At 45.0% G+C, this 16,736-nt stretch overlaps 1 protein-coding gene across 1 annotated transcript in view; it reads right to left on the bottom strand.

Annotated features, from left to right (window-relative positions):
* The window catches only part of SYNE1 (spectrin repeat containing nuclear envelope protein 1), a 2,319,318-nt gene that overhangs the window by 971,817 nt on the left and 1,330,765 nt on the right, over positions 1 to 16,736 (bottom strand). The window contains exon 74 of the mRNA XM_086926873.1: positions 12,230 to 12,376. Coding sequence (XP_086782999.1) covers positions 12,230 to 12,376 — 147 coding nt within the window. The remainder of the gene's footprint in view (positions 1 to 12,229; positions 12,377 to 16,736) is intronic.

Raw genomic sequence — 16,736 nt, 5'->3', positions numbered from 1 at the left:
TCCATATCGCATTGCTTTTGGACAGTCGGTGTAGATATCTGGCGGTGAAGCTTGGGTATTTGGCGATTCTGTGTGTGGCGAAGAGATCTATCTCTTGTTGTTCCCACATGTGGAAAAACGGTTGAAGAACTTCCCACTTGTGAATCTGTTGCGTTTGATGACTTAACAGATCTGCTATGTTGTTCTGGACTCCTGGGGCCTTATTTATGAAGGCCTTGCGTCAGTTTTGCGCCGCCGGTGCGTCACTTTTTGTGACGCACCAGCAGTGTAATAAATGCGCCTCGTTGCGCCATATTTAAAAAGTGACGCATCTAGGTAGATGCGTCACTTTTTAAACCCCTGCGCCACATTATACCTGCGTCAGGTATAATGTATGCAGAGGGGGCGTTCCCCCGCAAAAAGCCTCGTAATAGTGACGCAGTGAAATCTATGAGATTTCACTGCGTCACTTTTAGGACGCTGTTGCGTCAAAATCTTGCGCCTGCCTCACAGCAGGCGTAAGACTGACGCAAGCCCTTTCACATGGGGCTTTCCCCATGTGAAAGGACGCATTGCTGGAGTTGCGTCACTTTTGTGACACACTCCAGCAATGCGTCACTTTTGCGCTTACAGATACGTCAGAAATTCTGACGTATCTGTAACTCCTTGCGACATGATGCGTCATACATTAAATATGACGCATCAGGAATGTTGTAAGGAGTGCGCAGTGAAAAGTGACGCATCGCTGTTTTCACGCAGCGATGCGTCACTTTTCATAAATGAGGCCCAAGGAACGTGTTGGGCTAGGAGAAAAATTTTCTGGGGAATAGCCCATTTCCATATGCTTTGTGCTAGTTGGAAGAGCTGTAGGAAGTGCCTCCCGACTTGTTTATGTATGTAGTACATTGCTGTCATGTTGTCGGTGAGGACTAGGACAGCTTTATTTATTTCTGGAATAACTTTAATGCTAGAAATATGGCTAGTAACTCCACGTGATTGATGTGGAGTAACCTTTGTTGAGGCGTCCACTTTCCCTGGATGGTGTGATGTAATAGGTGAGCTCCCCAGGCAAAGAGCGATGCGTCCGCTGTTAGCACAATCTGTGGAACGGGCTCGATGAGCGGTCGCCCCTTGGAAAGGTTGTGGGTGTTCCACCATTGCGGAGAACGATGTGTGCGGCCGTCCACCAACACCAGATCTGTAAGCTGACCTTGAGCCTGGTTCCACTGATGTGCTATGCATTCCTGTACAGGACGCATCTGGAGTCTTGCGTGAGGTACTATAAATATTTAAGAGGCCATCATCCCTATCAACTGCATGAATTCTCGAGCTGGAAGACAGAGTTTCGGTTGAAATTTTGTTACAAGGCTTTGCATGCTTGCTATCCTGGGAGGACTGGGATATGCAAGTGCTTTTGAAATGTTTATTGTGGCACCAAGGTACTCTTGTATGTGTGATGGTTGTAGGTGAGACTTTGCAAGGTTTGTGGTAAACTCTAAGTTGTGTAGTAGTTTGATTGAAGCGTAAGTGTGATGTAAACACTGATTGTATGAGTTGGCTTTTATGAGTCAGTCGTCAGGTATGGGAAGACGTGAATTTGCTGTCTTCTTAGGTGAGCTGCAACTACCGCCAGACATTTGGTGAACACTCAGGGCGCTGTGGTGGCAAGGAAGTCGCCTTGTGAGAGAATAGGAAGAACTTGTTGAAGCGTGACCATGTGAAAATGGTATGAATGTATGTGTAGATTTAGGGGGTCCGAGGTCTAGGATAGGCCTTAGAGATCCGTCCTTTTTTGGGATGAGGAAATACAGGGAGTAAACTCCTGTGTTTTGTTGATGAAGGAGTACTAGTTATATTGCATGTTTTTGTAGGAGGGAGATTACCTCCTGTTTTAGTAGTAATAAATGTTCCAATGACATTGGGCGCTGCCTGGGTGGTATGTTTGGGGGGTAGAGGTGAGTTCTAGACAGTAACCTGTTTGAACAATTTGTCTCACCCTGTGGTGATGTAGTTCCAGACAGGAAGGAACTGTAGCAATCTTCCCCCGAAGGGAGTGGAATGGTCCGGGGGGAGCGGAGGGAAGTCATTGGGTAGGGGTGGAGGCAGAGCGAGTATTGTTGGTCCTGCCTCTACCTTTGTTATTATTGACTCTGTAACCTCCTCTTTGATAACCTCTGGTAAATGTGGTCTGGGTGGGAGTCTTGTAAGAGGTGGAGGGGTTGTAAGAGGAGTAGCCTCTGGAGGTGCTTTGTAAAAGGAGCAACGAAAAGAACGTCTGGGAGCTTGCGATTGCAGGGCTCCCATTGATTTAGCCTTGTGAGTGTCTTTTTTCATCTTCTCCAGAGATGAATCCACTGTAGGTCAGAACAAGTGTTTTTGGTCAAATGGCGGGTTAAGGATGGAAGTTTGTGCTTAAGGGTTAAAGCCTGAAATGCGTAGCCAAGCATGTCTATGCAGAAGGACACTTGCAGCAAAACAAAGGACAGTGGACTATTCCTCCGGCACCTCTATACTAGTTTCATCATATGTAATAGTCCCGCGCAACAAACCCAGACACCAATCGTCCTGTGGTGTCACTGTGTTCCCGATCCTAGAGCAATGCTTGAATGGTGTGCGCAGGAATTAAAGAATATCCAGGAATTTGCTCTGAAGTATTCAAAAAAGTTCTTTATTAGGTAAATTTCATAAATGATTCACAGACAACACGCTGTTCAGGCAACGTGTTTCGTTATCAGAGAGAACTTCATCAGGGCTTCTCAGGGTAATACCCCTCTTGAAGGAGATAGATATTAGGTTCTCATGTGCTGTAAGTACAGCTGCTATCATGTACAACGAAGGGATCCCAGTAGAAAGTGAAAATATCTTTAAGGAATAGGAAAGACTTTTAAAGTAGTCACGTTCCCGGGTTGCATAGATAAGTCCAAAGACATTCCTCCAACTATCAAGGTGTGATATGTCTGTGTCAACTGAGTCTGGTGAAAGGATATCACAATCCAAGTCACATAAACAGAAGTCCAACGCTATTATAATATGGGGCAGGTTATGATAAACGCCCCTTTGTAGGATGAGGCTTCTGTAATGGGGGTCCTTCCCGGTGTACACAGATAGTCTGATATAAAAAGCCTTGAAACGAATAAGCATTCAAGAAGCTCGAGGCAGTACCACTTGTGTTGATAGCTCGGGAGGCAGTGTCTGCTATGTATAGAGTGCAACGGATGGGGGTGTTATTTATAAGCTTACCCTCCTGTATGAGGTCGTTGGCCTTTGTTTTATATTTGTCAGGAAGGTGTTGCAATAGGGTCTCTAGTTCGTCGTAGTGTGCCCTATCATACCTAGGTAACAGAGCTTGAGTGTTGGCGATACACCATATGTTAGCTGCTTGTGACGCTGTGCGTTTACCAGAGGCGTCCAAGAGTTTGGACTCTTTGTCGGGAGGTGAAGCGTCCCCTGATGCTTGCGAGTTAGCCCCTTTCCTGGCATTGGAGACTACTAAGGAGTCCAACGGTATGTGGCCCCTAATGTATGCTGGGTCTGCTGGGGCAGCTTTATATTTATTCTCTATCCTAGGGTTAATGACCCTTGCCCTAACAGGATCTTTAAACACTTCCGGTGCATGTTTAATTACCCCTTTGAGCATAGGTAGAATGGAGGTGGACTTTTGTGAAATATCAAAAGGTCCAGTAAAAAATCTTCTTCTACAGGTTCTGTGTGTAAGTCAACCCAGTGGTATTGTGGAGCTCTGTGAACAAGCAGGTTGAAACCCATGGTACCTCTGTAGGGGAAGTTCTAGAGGGGTAGATGTCGTCTTGTGGTACGTTAGGGACATCTGGTATGTTGTAATCATCCCAGGGGTCTGGAGTAGAAGGTGGACTAGGGTGCCCTAGTGGGTCATTATCTGCCCCCTCCCCTGTGTCATCAGAGGTGTCATCATCATCGACTGGTGGAGGAGATGGTGTAGGAGAGTGGTGTGGTGGAGAAGGAGGTGGAGGAAGAGGTGGAGGAGGAGGTGGAGGAGGAGGTGGAGAAGGGATACTGAGAGGAGATGTAGCAATGTCCCTTTTTTAGGGTGGTGGAGCCGGTATAGGCATATCCAGTGGTCTCTTTTTAGAACCGAGAGTCAGCTGACCAGTCTTTGGGTCTTTTAGAAGAGTTTTTTGAGTGGGATCTGGTTTGAAAAGCTTTTCTGCTGAAGGTTGGTCTTCCTGTGCGGCACCGACTCCAGAGCGGTTTTGTGCTCTTTAGGCTTGAAACAGTGATGTTTTATAGTCTGTGTAGGAGCCTGCGGAACCGGTTGTTTTTTCGGCTACGAGATCTTTTTCGGCTCCGAAGGATGAGAGTCTGTAGTCTTTGGTAGTGGCTTTTTGCTCAGTTCTGATGGATTTTTGGGAGTCGAGGGATAGGTGCCAGTAGGCTTCGGTGCTGAGTGTGGAGCAGAGGCAGTAGTCGGCACTGAGGAGGAGGAGGAAGACGATGGCTTCTATTTGGGTGTTGGGGTTTTAACACCAACGGCAGGCTGACTCGAGCTTGAGTGGCCTGAAGGCTTAGTTGTTGACTGCTCTGCCAGGCCCGGAGGTGGATCGTGAGAAGTACTGTCTCGTGTGCACCTGGGCCCGAAGGTGTGACTGAAGCCTTTTTTGGTGTTGGGGAGAGGGGGTCGGGGTGGACGTCAGTACTCACGACCTGCTGCCCAGGAGGGATGTCTTCGACGTCGGAGTCATCGGCTTCGTAGGCGCTGAAGAGGCCTTCTTCGACCCGCTTCTATTCTGGTACATCAACGCCCTCCTGGAAGATGAGCGAGCCATTGCTCTTCGAGGTCGACAATCTTGAATGGTTTTCTTGGAGCGGAATGAGGCGCAAGCTGGACAGTCTCTGGCCTCGTGCTCCGGGGAAAGGCAGAGGTTACACACCTCATGAATATCTGTGTGTGGGAACTTCGCACCACATTGAGGACACTTCTTAAATGAAGTCCTTTCCGTGAGCCAGATGTAATTGCCTAGGTAGGTCCGAAGGCCTTCGTCGACGGCCGGAATCGAGGACTTCGAACTTGGAGAGATGAGCGTCGACTAGGGATCGCAATGGAAACAATACCGGAGAAAAGGGTGAAAGATTACGTGTCGAAAGTTGAATCGGTAACGGCACCGAACTGGAGCGCAATAAACACATCCGAGCCCGATGGAGGAAAAAAAAAATCTGAAGATGGAGCCGATGCCCATGCGCACTATCATACAAAGGAGGAGTCACCTATCTGGTGACTTCCAAAGACTTTTCCAAGACAAAAACAAGTGCAAACATCTGGGCCCAACACCTGATGGCGATCTAAGCATAGTGTGTGATCTGCAGCTCATATGCCTCGAACATATATTAACACTACTCAAACCATCTGTACCCATTTCCATGTTCCAGAGGGGTCTGTACTGAGGGCCAACAGACATAATGTGGCACTCAACAGAACTGGTCTGTAAATTTATTCTTGAGTGGGTGTCTCATTTATTACCTCTGTGAGTAAAACAAATGCCTAGCTCTACCCTCTGATAAGCCTAAACTACCACAAAAGAGAGCATTTAGTTTTATAATTTTTGCCTCTGTAAAACAATAAGGGTTGCTTGGACTCTCTACAGAGTGTACCTAGTTTTGGTCCACTACATAGAGAGCCAGCTTCCTACAAATACCCAGTATGCTTTGGTCATATTGCAGATCAAACCTTACTAGTTATGGGTACAATATAAATATAACTTTCCCATTAAATAAGCCTAAATCCTTAAGTTAGCCCAATGAGGTGATAAAAAGAGACATAAAATAAGATTAGTCAGACCTGCTGTGATTCTACCAAACAGGGGTGGTGTGGTGAGCAAAGGAATAATGGATTTAATCCAGATCTGTGTGACTGGTGGTGAATGTTTGAATTGCCCAGCATTCTGTCCATCAATTGTTTCTTTTGCATATGCCGCTGCGATTCTAGATTTCTTGATAGTGACCTGCAGAATTCCAAAATGCTGGTTTCTTTCTTTGGGAAGCAGCATTATTTACTTTGAGTAGACACCTCCTATTTTCTTTCCCTATTGCAAATTTTAAAACCATGTGAGAAATAACTAGCTAATTTCGTACACTTGTTTAAAGTACTTTTGGTATATGTGGCATGTTTTAGGAAACAACTCAAATATAAAAAAAATTACAATGCCCAACTATCATACATTGTATTGTTTTATCTTTGACCATGCAAATGACACAAATTAATTCATTTGAAAGGTAAGGTTATGCTTAACCAGACTTTGCAACACCAGGCAGCGGATGCTGACAATCACACACAAGGAACAATCTGTACTTTATTGGCTTTCCCAAGGGATGAGAGGGTGTCGCCCCACAGGTTTTCTCAGAACAGTGGATCTGGGTATCGGTAGATAAACTCTTATCCTAATTCATTGTTGAACAGGCTCCTAGGTCTCTTGAGGTGCGACTCCCACTGGGTGTGTCCCCCCCCCCCGACCCGTCCCAAGATTGCTAAAGGGCTTAGCTATAGGGACAGGTATGCAATATTTAGGGTGGCCAGAGAGAAAGGGGAACTGAAGTACCTTTCCTCCAGAATTCTGATCTTCCCAGACTATACCTGGCAAGTGCATCAGCAACATACTCCCTTAGAAGCTGCTAAACAGCAGCTGCAGGCAATGAAGGTGCCCTACATGCTCCTATTTCCCACCAAGCTTAGGGTGATGCAGGCATCCAAATCTTTCTTCTTCAATATTCCAGCAGTAGCTTGGGAATGAGCCATGGAAGAAAAGCCCCTACGGTATCATTTCCTGCCACCAAGGAGACAGCGAACAACTGAACATGAAAAACCGCAGGAGAACCGGCGCGGCAACCATGTTAAATGGAGGCACTCTATGAGGTGGTTAAGATCCTAAAGGGGATCCTCTGAGTCCTTAATGTTAGACACAGAAAGGTCAGGAGCAGACCGCTGACCCCTTTAGCCCTGGGAGTGGCACAGGCGTGGTGGAGGCATCGGCTGCATGTGGGTTCCTCACCACTGCCATATACTGCAGAGTCTCATAAGGGAGCCGCACCCTTAGCTGAATATGTACCAACCTGACAATATTTGTAGTCTCCTGAGACCGGCTTCACAACGTTCGCCTTACCAGCAACACAACATCCTGGTTTTCTGAATGGGTTAAAAGGAAGTCGGCTTGGGCACTGTAACCTGTTGAAGTTTTGTTGCACATTAATTAATGTTGGGTCAACAGATGCTTGTGGGTACCAACTGTGGGGTGGAGGGGACTTGGGGTCTTACAGGAGGGACTGCTGGCCCTGTTTGCCTTAATTTCGGTGAGTTTACAGGAAGTGCACAGGACAGCAGATTGTTTGTTCGCATTCCAGTGCAGGACCTGGATGGTGACCTGTCTGCAAGGGCGCCCTATGGGCTCCAGCGGCAGGACGTTTGCAATTGCTACATAAACATTGCCACACAATGAAAGGATTCAAAGGTATGACATGGAACATAAATGGCGTGATTGATAAAATAAAGAGGTGAGCAGTCCAAGACTTTGTGAGGCGCCATGCAGCGGACCTCTTGTCGTTGCAGGAGACTCATTTGTTAGGAACCAAATGTCCATTCCTAGCCAGATATGAGTAAGAGAGAGTGTTCATTCCGGGATTTCTAGGGTAGCAAGGGATAGTGCTTTTCCTAGTCAAGCAACTGCCCATGGTGGTCCTCAAGGTGTATGCAGATGCTCAGGTTCAATACTTGGTGGTTGAGGGGGTAGTCGCAGGGCAGGCCTACAAATCTGAGTGTATATGTCCTCAATAGCTAGCGGGCCTATGCTGGAAACAGTGAGGACCATGGTATTACGGCTCCCATGTGGCCACACAATTATTTGGGGTGAATTCAATACAGTGATGTTATGGGGAGGTGTGGCCGAAGGAGTGAATCGGGGTCGGCGGTCTACTAACCCATTCCATATATATGAATCTGATGACTCTGGAATATACCCATACTTCAGCAGCCCACAGATCATGGTTGCTGATTGATCTAATCTTTATACAAGCTTAGATCTGCTTGCCACCACAGGAGTCTTCATCCTACACATGCATTTCAGACCACTCCCCAGTGGTGATCCAAGTGGGGGATTTCACCCAGTTTGGTGAATGAACACCTGGTGCTTCACCGATAGAAATATTTTGCACTTTCTAGCACAGGAATTAAGGGTATTCCTGAAACTGAAAGAAGGGTCAGTGGACTCTCCAGGAGTGCTATGGTAGGAGGAGAAAGCCTGCTTGCAGAAACTTCCCCCATCACATCTTAAGGCATGGAATAGGTAGGCACAGGCAGCAACAATTTAACTGGAGGCCCATATTGCTCATCTTGAGCGAGGGGTGGGGACGAAAGGGATCAAAATCACCAAGTACTAATTGACAGGGCACTACTCCGGCAAATCTAACGTCAAAGGGGCTCACCAATGTTGGCTGGCATACTCCACCAGGGTTCATGAGTGGGGGGATAAGTCCAGCAAACTGCTCTACTGGCTGGCAACCCATGGAGTGGTCAACCGGGTAATCCCTGGCATAGTGGGACCGGCCTTTACTTTTAAAAGTTCCAGTTGTTCGTACTGCCACCATTGCTGCCCATGTTGAGCAAGGACATACAGAAAGGCCAAGTTCCCAGGGGATTGGATGAGGCCACCATCGCTGTCCTTCATATGGAGGGGCAGCTTCTGGAGGAGTGTTCCTCATGGGTGAGATGTGAAGCACAAGCGTTGGACTTGAATGGGGGAGGGACCAGAAAACCGTATCGCATTATATGCAGATGATGTACTACTGTTTCTATCCAGTGGAGAAGTGTGGCTCACTGGTTAGAGGTGGCAGACCTGGAAGCAGAGGTCAGCCCGGGACCAGGGTTCAATTCCCGGCTCGGTGGGGTCTTGAGTCCTAAAAAAAAAAAAAATGTCCATGGACTCGACAATTCTCGCTCCGGTGCCTACTCGATTCATGGGTTCACACTCTGCGACTCTGGGCAATAGCTTGCTTAATCTCCACAACGGCCCGTCGCGGCGAGATGCCTGGCTTCCACCTTGCGGATACCCTGCCGGGGTTATCTCACAGGGGAATACCAGGACGGGTTCCCTAAGCAAGCGCTTAGACACCTGCACGGTCATTTGCGCTATATAAATTCCTGTACATTTACATTTACATTTACTGTTTCTCTCCAGCCCAAAGCTCACAGACCCAAGCCTTTTACAGATGCTGGAACTCTACGGTCAGGCATCAGGACTCATAGTAAATTGAACCAAGTCCCTGTTGTTTCCCCGCTTTGGTAGAGCCGCAAAAGAGAGTTGGCAGAGCTGGGTGGTCATTCATAGGCTGAGTTTTCAATATCCGTGTATTCATATATCTTTGCTTCCAGACCTTGCCTGGTCTTTGAACTTAACGCTCCTGGCTGCTAACATAAAGAAAGACTTGGAAAGGTGGGCCCACCTAACATTCAAAAACGTGGGGAGGACGGCACTTTTTAAAATGATACTTGTGCCAAGATTTGTCTACACTCTTCAAACTTTTCCACACGTGATCCCACAAAAATCATTTGCTAAAGTACAGGCCAAGTGCGGCTTTCCTCTGGGCAGGCAAGGTGCCACATATAATATCTGGCAAGTGTTCCTAGTCCATTTATGATGTGGGCATGGCTGCAGCTGATGTACAGCTGTATTACTGGTCCTTCCAGCTAGTGGTCCTCAATGACTAGCTATATGGGGGGTTGGAAGATCTCTCAGTTTGGACTGAAGTAAGGGCCATGGGCTGGGATTCTATCATGGATATGGTGTGTGTACCATCGACTCCACGCCCCCTTTCGGATCTGTCACAGCTGGTCTTCCTGGTGTGGAGATTGGCGCTGCACAGGACGAGGTTGGATGAAAATATAACTTTGGAGACCCCATCTTTGGAGACCACTGGTTGGGGCAGGTATACCGCTTAGAGTGCTTTGGCAAATGGGACTTAATTGGTAATTCTAAATTGGGAGATGTGTGGTAAAGGTCGCACTTGAAGATGTTTCAGGAGTTTCAGGTGGAATAAAAGCTTCACCACTCACAATGTTATCGTTTTCTGCAACTCTCACATGCTTGGGGGTTCTACGAGTAGTCTCTTGCGGGTCCCCAAGTTCACCCTCCATGAAGCACAAACTCTAATCGGGGGCTTGGAGGAAGGGGAATATCTCACATTTATAAGGTCGTAGTAATCACGCCACCGGACTCCTTTGCCCACTTGAAGACCAAGTGCGAAACATGGGTGGGACCAGTGGAGAACACTGAAGGGACAGAGGCAATAATGGCTCCACAGGAATTGGCGATATCCTCCAGACTCCACCTGATTCAACTGAAATATTACACATCACAAATCTGAAGCTGCTGAAATTGTGGAGGACTCACCACCGTCCGCCCTCTGCATGCATCAAGTGCGCTGAGGAGGGAACAAATTTCTTTCATATGGCCTGGTCTTTTCTGGTGATTGTGTAGTATTGGGTGTCTCTTTTCCATTCACTTGCACAGATTCTGGAATGGCCTATTGATAAATCTCCCCATATAGGGCTCCAGGGTTTACTCAATGACATAGGCAGGAGTAGAGAGGGAAGGTCATTAGTTGGCTTGGGTACACTCATTACTAAAAGGTATTTAGCCCAAGCCTGAAACTTGGCTAATGCACCATCGATATTAGCTTGACTTAAGGAAATAGACTGGTGCGTAAAAAGTGAGGAACCTATCCATGTCACAAGAGGATGCCCCCAAGAGGATGCCCCCATAAGTGTAAGAAAATCTGGGCCAAATGTGGGCAAATAAAGGACTGTAATAACTGATGTGCTATTAACTATTGTCTTCTGTGTCTAAAAGCTGTACATGACCACTGACATAGTCTGGATTATTAACTTCCTATTAAAAAACAATTGCATTTTGGTTTAAAGAAAGGGAAGATTATGTTTATACCTATATCTTATTCTATTATGAACTGTCAAACTATTACAATGTCAAATTAACATTAACACTGGCTATAAATCAGATCGCTCCTTGTAAATAGAGTATTAATCTTTACTATTTACATTCATTAAATGATACCGTTGGGCTGATTCAGAATTTAGTTGGTGGAATTTCACTCCATTCCTTCGCTGAGGAAAGTTGTGCAGAGTGGGTAGATTATTTACCACACCCGGTAAATTCCAAAACCCTATGGTGAGATATTTACAGGGTGTAGTAAATACCTTTTATTTTGAGTACTTTACTTGAAAATGATGCATACCATGAAGTGCTGATATTTAACACAACAAATAACACATCATTTTCCTTTTGTTCCAGGCTTTTTTCCTGATAAATTTAAGCAGGTTTGATTGCTGGAATATAAAATGGAAAACTGTGAAAAGGCTAGTTTAGTCATGAGCTTATAATCAGGGCCTAACATGTCTTCACTACAGCAGAAGAGGTTTCCTCCCCAAAGAGGTTGTGCGACACCTGCGGTAGAAAAAGTGGAAATGATAATGTAGAACTGTGTAGTTTCTGTTAGCAATTGCGGTGATGAAATTCTACCCTTGTGAAAGGGGTACAATATTTCTGCCCACTTATCTAGTCTCCCTTGCATGCTTCAGATGTTTTTTCATGTTGAAGGACACGGAACACACTATTTATGTGCATGTCTGCTATCCTTTTCCTAGTACTTGCACAATTCTAACTCTGCAAGACATAGCACAAAAAGTGGAAACAATTTACAATATAATCAACCGACAATTGGAAAACAGGTGATACAAACTGTCATCTTCTGCAAAACGTAATCATTTTTCTACAAATACTGTGCATCAACGGATTCATATTTGACTGTCTACTGACTTCCGTAGAATACAAAAACATAGATTTTAACTTGAATGCTACAACATAATTGTGAAGTCTGGTTTTCACAATGCGCAATCAGTAAATAAATAGCACAAAGGAAAGTAGTAGACAATTTAAATATCTCCTGTTATGAAATTAAAATTCTTTGTGGTATTAAACTCAATTTTTAAAAAGTGAAATTTTAACATACAAATTATCTGATAGAAAGCTTTGACACCGTACAGGATGTGCAAAGACATCTCTCAATGATTGTTTTCCCTTCAATAAAATAGACATGCATATTCTTTTCTTTTGTTCAACACTAACCAAATTAATGAAGAGCAGTTCGTAACAAAGTATGCTCTCAGTAACATGATAAGAGTTACAACATATATAATGTTTGTCTACCAATATACCTGTTTAGTGGCCTCTGCAAGGCTAAATGGTGGCCGAGTGGTTGGAATTAGTTGGGGCTGAATAGAGGACAGCCATGCACGACACTGCTGAAGAGTGTCTTGATGACTGACATGCTTCTGAAGTTCATGTTCCAAACTCTGATAAACCTAGAAGAAAGGTAAAGAAAGCTGAACTGAAAAGCAAATACGCAGAATTTGTTGTGGGTGGCAGAAACAGCATCTATACTTTTGTGCAAGTGTTGTACAATGAACAAAATCCTCTACAATGTACCTTTGAAAATTTTAAATAAAAGTTCTCACTTTCATAATGCAGTTACTATCAAAGGGCATATTTGTATTTCGCCTGCTAATTAGTTAATTTAATTATAGTTTTGTGACTTCCTCCCACACTGTGTAACAAATTTGGATATAAAAAGCAAAAAGGCACAACATATTCGAAACACAAATTAAGTTAAACCTTTTTCTCAAGTAGTGTTAGGAAAATTAAACTTTATACTGTGCAATAAAAAATAGTACCACCCTTGGTGGCACCGGAAATCATTTGAAGCTGTAAAACAGAAACTGAGGTATTTGAACATTATGTACATGCTCCTTTTCCCGGCTTGGCTTAAAGTCCTATATGGCATGGTAGTGAGTGACGGAGTAGCAAACCCTGCACGAAACTTCCCCCCATCCTGGGACCCGCCGCGCCAAGGAGGGCACCAGGCTACAGGAGTTCATCCTCGGAGGTGCGGGTCAAACATATGGGGTCTCACAGGAGGAGGCTCTTGCACACAGATATCTTATTGGCCTCCTCTGGTGCGGGGGCGAACACTCCCAAACATAGGTGCCAGTATGGACTCACAATAGACTTTTGCTCAGAATCTCTGGGCAACCTTCGAACCTGCGATTCTGAACAAGCATCCATCGTGGGCTGACAACTGCCGGACTTCACGTTGATGCCTGCAGCCTCTGCAGTACGAAACCCCTAACTGCGACCTGCTCCGGTAAGCCTTTTCCATGTCTAGGGGCACCCCTGCACCGAAGCCCCTGGGCCTTGGGAGCTCAACCAATGGTGTCCCTATGTCCCCAAGCATCACTGTTTACGTGGGCAACTGTTGGGTATCTTCATCCGGCCTCCTGGCCAGAACCTGCACCCTTTTTCCAAAATCGATCTCCCCTACTGATTTGCATTAGGCGCCCGATGCTGTGTAGGCACTCTGCACTCGGCCACCCCAGTGTCGCTGAGGGTGTAAAATCGATGCTGCCTTGTGCACCCCGTGCTTATGGTAACCTCAGAGACTGGTCTTAAAATCAATCTAGAAAGAAGCTTAGTTTTCTAGAATTGGTGTGGATCTCCTTTTTGAGTCATGTGCCATTTAATAATCACTGTTTGTATAACAAATGTCTTAAACTCCTCTGTGTTAAGCTTAAAGCTGCTCACCCACACTACCACAAATACAGCACTTGGGCTTGCATAGAAGCCCTGTACTCTTCTGAGGGAATCTCTTAACTCCTTACACGATATGATCAATTATTGGTATATCACATGAAAGAGCCACCTTCCTACATTGATGGTGTAGCGGTTGGGTACAAGACTCAACATTTGTTGTACTACTTGATTGATAAGAGATTTCACAAGAGGAAATACAAAATTGACTTTAGCTTAAATGTTTTTCCAATTTTCGGATTGGTCCAAATGTTCTTTAAACTAGTGTTGGGGCGTTGGTTAAGTACCCCATTGTTTAGCAATTAAAACCCTGTAAAGTATTTAGGTCTTTAGCAGTCCATAACATTTTTTTGTAAGTTCCTGATAAGTTCCGAGCTAGTTTAAACACCATGTCTGAGACCCCAGGGACCTCCCAGGAGCTCAACCTGGCCCCCTATGCACACCGGAAAGTTCCACAACTCAAAGGAGTGTGCAAAGCATTGAGACGTTCCATGGATCCTAAACCCACAAGGCTCATCTGCAGTAGTTGCAGCCGGAGAATGACAAAGCCCTGGCAAGTAAAACTTCCCCCATTTGTGAAGGGGATGATGGGTCTCAAGAGGAGGAGATTGAGCGGTCCATCACTACCCACTCAGATAGCAACACCACTGGAAGTGACCCCCAGCAGTGTCCTAGAAGAGGTACATACTGAAGATGCAAATCTTCAGAAACTGGTGAAGAGGATAGCCTTAGAGGGTAAACTACTGCAGTAGAAAAAGAAAGAGCAGAGATGGGCTTAGGAACAATCTCTGGTGGCAACAAAATAATAAACAGGGAGCAAGTAGAGTCTTTTGACCCTAAAATCCCCAAAGGGATTGTTTGATGTTTGATGTTTTGGGGTTTTTATATAGCGCACTGTCACTCCAGGGAGCATCCTGGCGCTGCGACTTCATTGCTAGTAGATTATCAGATGTTTTCGCTGAAATATAGGTGTTGTATATAGTTTAAACAAGAGTTTTGCATTTTGATTCGGCCAGTCCATAAATCCAAGTTCTTAGGGCTTTTTTGAAGATCTGTTCTGATGTGATTAAGCGAAGGTGAGCAGGGTGTGTGTTCCAGGCTTTGGCTCCTAGAACTGCCAATGATTTTCCGCCCTTGGTGGCAAGTCTAAACTTGGGGACAGTCATCAAATTGGCCGTGGCTGACCTGAGTTCTCTAATGGGGTGGTATCTGTGAAATTTGTTGGACAGATATTTTGGGCCACACTTGTGAAAACATCTGAATGTGATCACGAGGATTTTGAATAATATACGTTTCTGGATGGGAAGCCAGTGCAGCATGTCTAAGGCGGCTGACACTGAAGATTTTCTGGGCCACCTCAGGACCAGCCGAGCTGCTGCGTTCTGAACCATCTGTAATTTATGCAGGGTAGATTTTGTCACCCCTGCATACAGACTATTACAGTAGTCAATTCTTGATGTGATTAAAGCAATTGCTACTGTGCGGCGGGCAGACAAAGGCAGGTAATCAAAGAATTTGCGTAGGCCTTTTATGATGTTCAAACAGACGGCAGCTACTTCTTTAGATTGTTGCTTAAAGGAAAGCATGTCATCGAATTTTATGCCCAAGTTTCGAGTTGCACTGATGGTGTTTGGGGGAGCTTCTGCATCAGATGGCCAGCAAGTATGTGGAGAGAAGAGATTGTTTTTCCCAAATGGTAGGATCTCTGTTTTAGCAGAGTTGCATTTAAGGTGGTTATCATGCATCCAATTAAAAGTCGCAGTCAGACACTCTTTCAGAACCTGTTCGGCCTTATCTGTATCATCATCCAGAACCAGGACCAATTGAGTGTCGTCTGCGTATGCAACAGTGCTCACATTATAGGAAGCAATTTCGTTGATCAGGGGTGCCATATAAAGATTGAATAGAGTGGGGCTCAAACTAGAGCCCTGAGGCACCCCTGAGCCAATCTCCTTCTCCTCCGAGTGGAACTGTCCTAACATGATTATCTGTTTTCTATGTAACAGAAAGTTTTTGAACCAGTTCAACACGGTGGCCCCTATGCCAGCCTCAACCAGGCGATGTAATAAAATGGCATGGGACACCGTGTCGAAGCTGCAGATAGATCAAGGAGGATTAGAACTGCCTTCCTCCCTTGATCTAGTGCAGCTCTTATGGTTTCTGTTGTTGATAGTAGTGCTGATTCTGTAGAGTGGTTTGCTCTGAAACCTGCCTGATTTGGGTGTAGGATGTTGTTTACTCCCAAGAATGTTGAAAGCTGTTTATTAACCAGGGTTTCAGCACATTTACATAGAGCGGGGAGTTGAGAAATAGGTCGCAAATTAGTTAGAACAGAGGGATCATGTAGGGTCTTTTTTTGCAATGGTTTTACTATCGCAGTCTTTCATGTACTGGGGACTTCTCCAGATTGGAGTGATGCGTTGACAATAGCATTGATCATGGGATTCACCTCATCTTTGATTGCATGAACCAGTGAGGGGGGACAGGGGTCGAGTGGCGAACCAGATTTAATTTTTGACATGGTTTGTAAGGTGTCTGCCAGATCGATCATGGCGAAGGTGTTCCATCTGGTTGTCCCAGGATTATTCTCTTGTACGATGTTTTCATCATTTAAAGGGATGGCTGGAAATTTTTTCGTAATGTTAACAATTTTTTGTTCAAAGTAATTTGCAATCTCATTGCAAAAAGTCTGTGACGGTGGTATTTCCTAGATAGAAATTTTGGGTTTCGAAAACTTTTAACAATACAAAAAATTTCCTTTTGATTGTTCTGTGAGGCTTCTATCCTATTTGTAAAGTAATTTATTTTGGTGCGTTTGATTAGTGCATGGTAATTCCGTCTTGCTGTTTTAAAATTATCCTGGTCTTCGTTGTTATAGTGCTTACGCCATTTACGTTCAAGTCTACGAACTGTTTGTAATGTATCTTTTAATTCATTAGTAAACCAAGGGGCTGAGGTTTTCCCTTGTTTGAATTTAGATTTTTTGGCTCCTCCAGAAGTCAATTTCTCCCCTATGGATCTCATCCATCTTTCATAGCTAAGGTTGTCAATAGCAGCATTTGCAATTATCGATGGTTT

Source organism: Lissotriton vulgaris, chromosome 6 (assembly GCF_964263255.1).
Source record: "Lissotriton vulgaris chromosome 6, aLisVul1.2, whole genome shotgun sequence".
Lineage (NCBI taxonomy): Eukaryota > Metazoa > Chordata > Amphibia > Caudata > Salamandridae > Lissotriton > Lissotriton vulgaris.
This window is presented reverse-complemented; position numbering and strand designations above follow the sequence as displayed.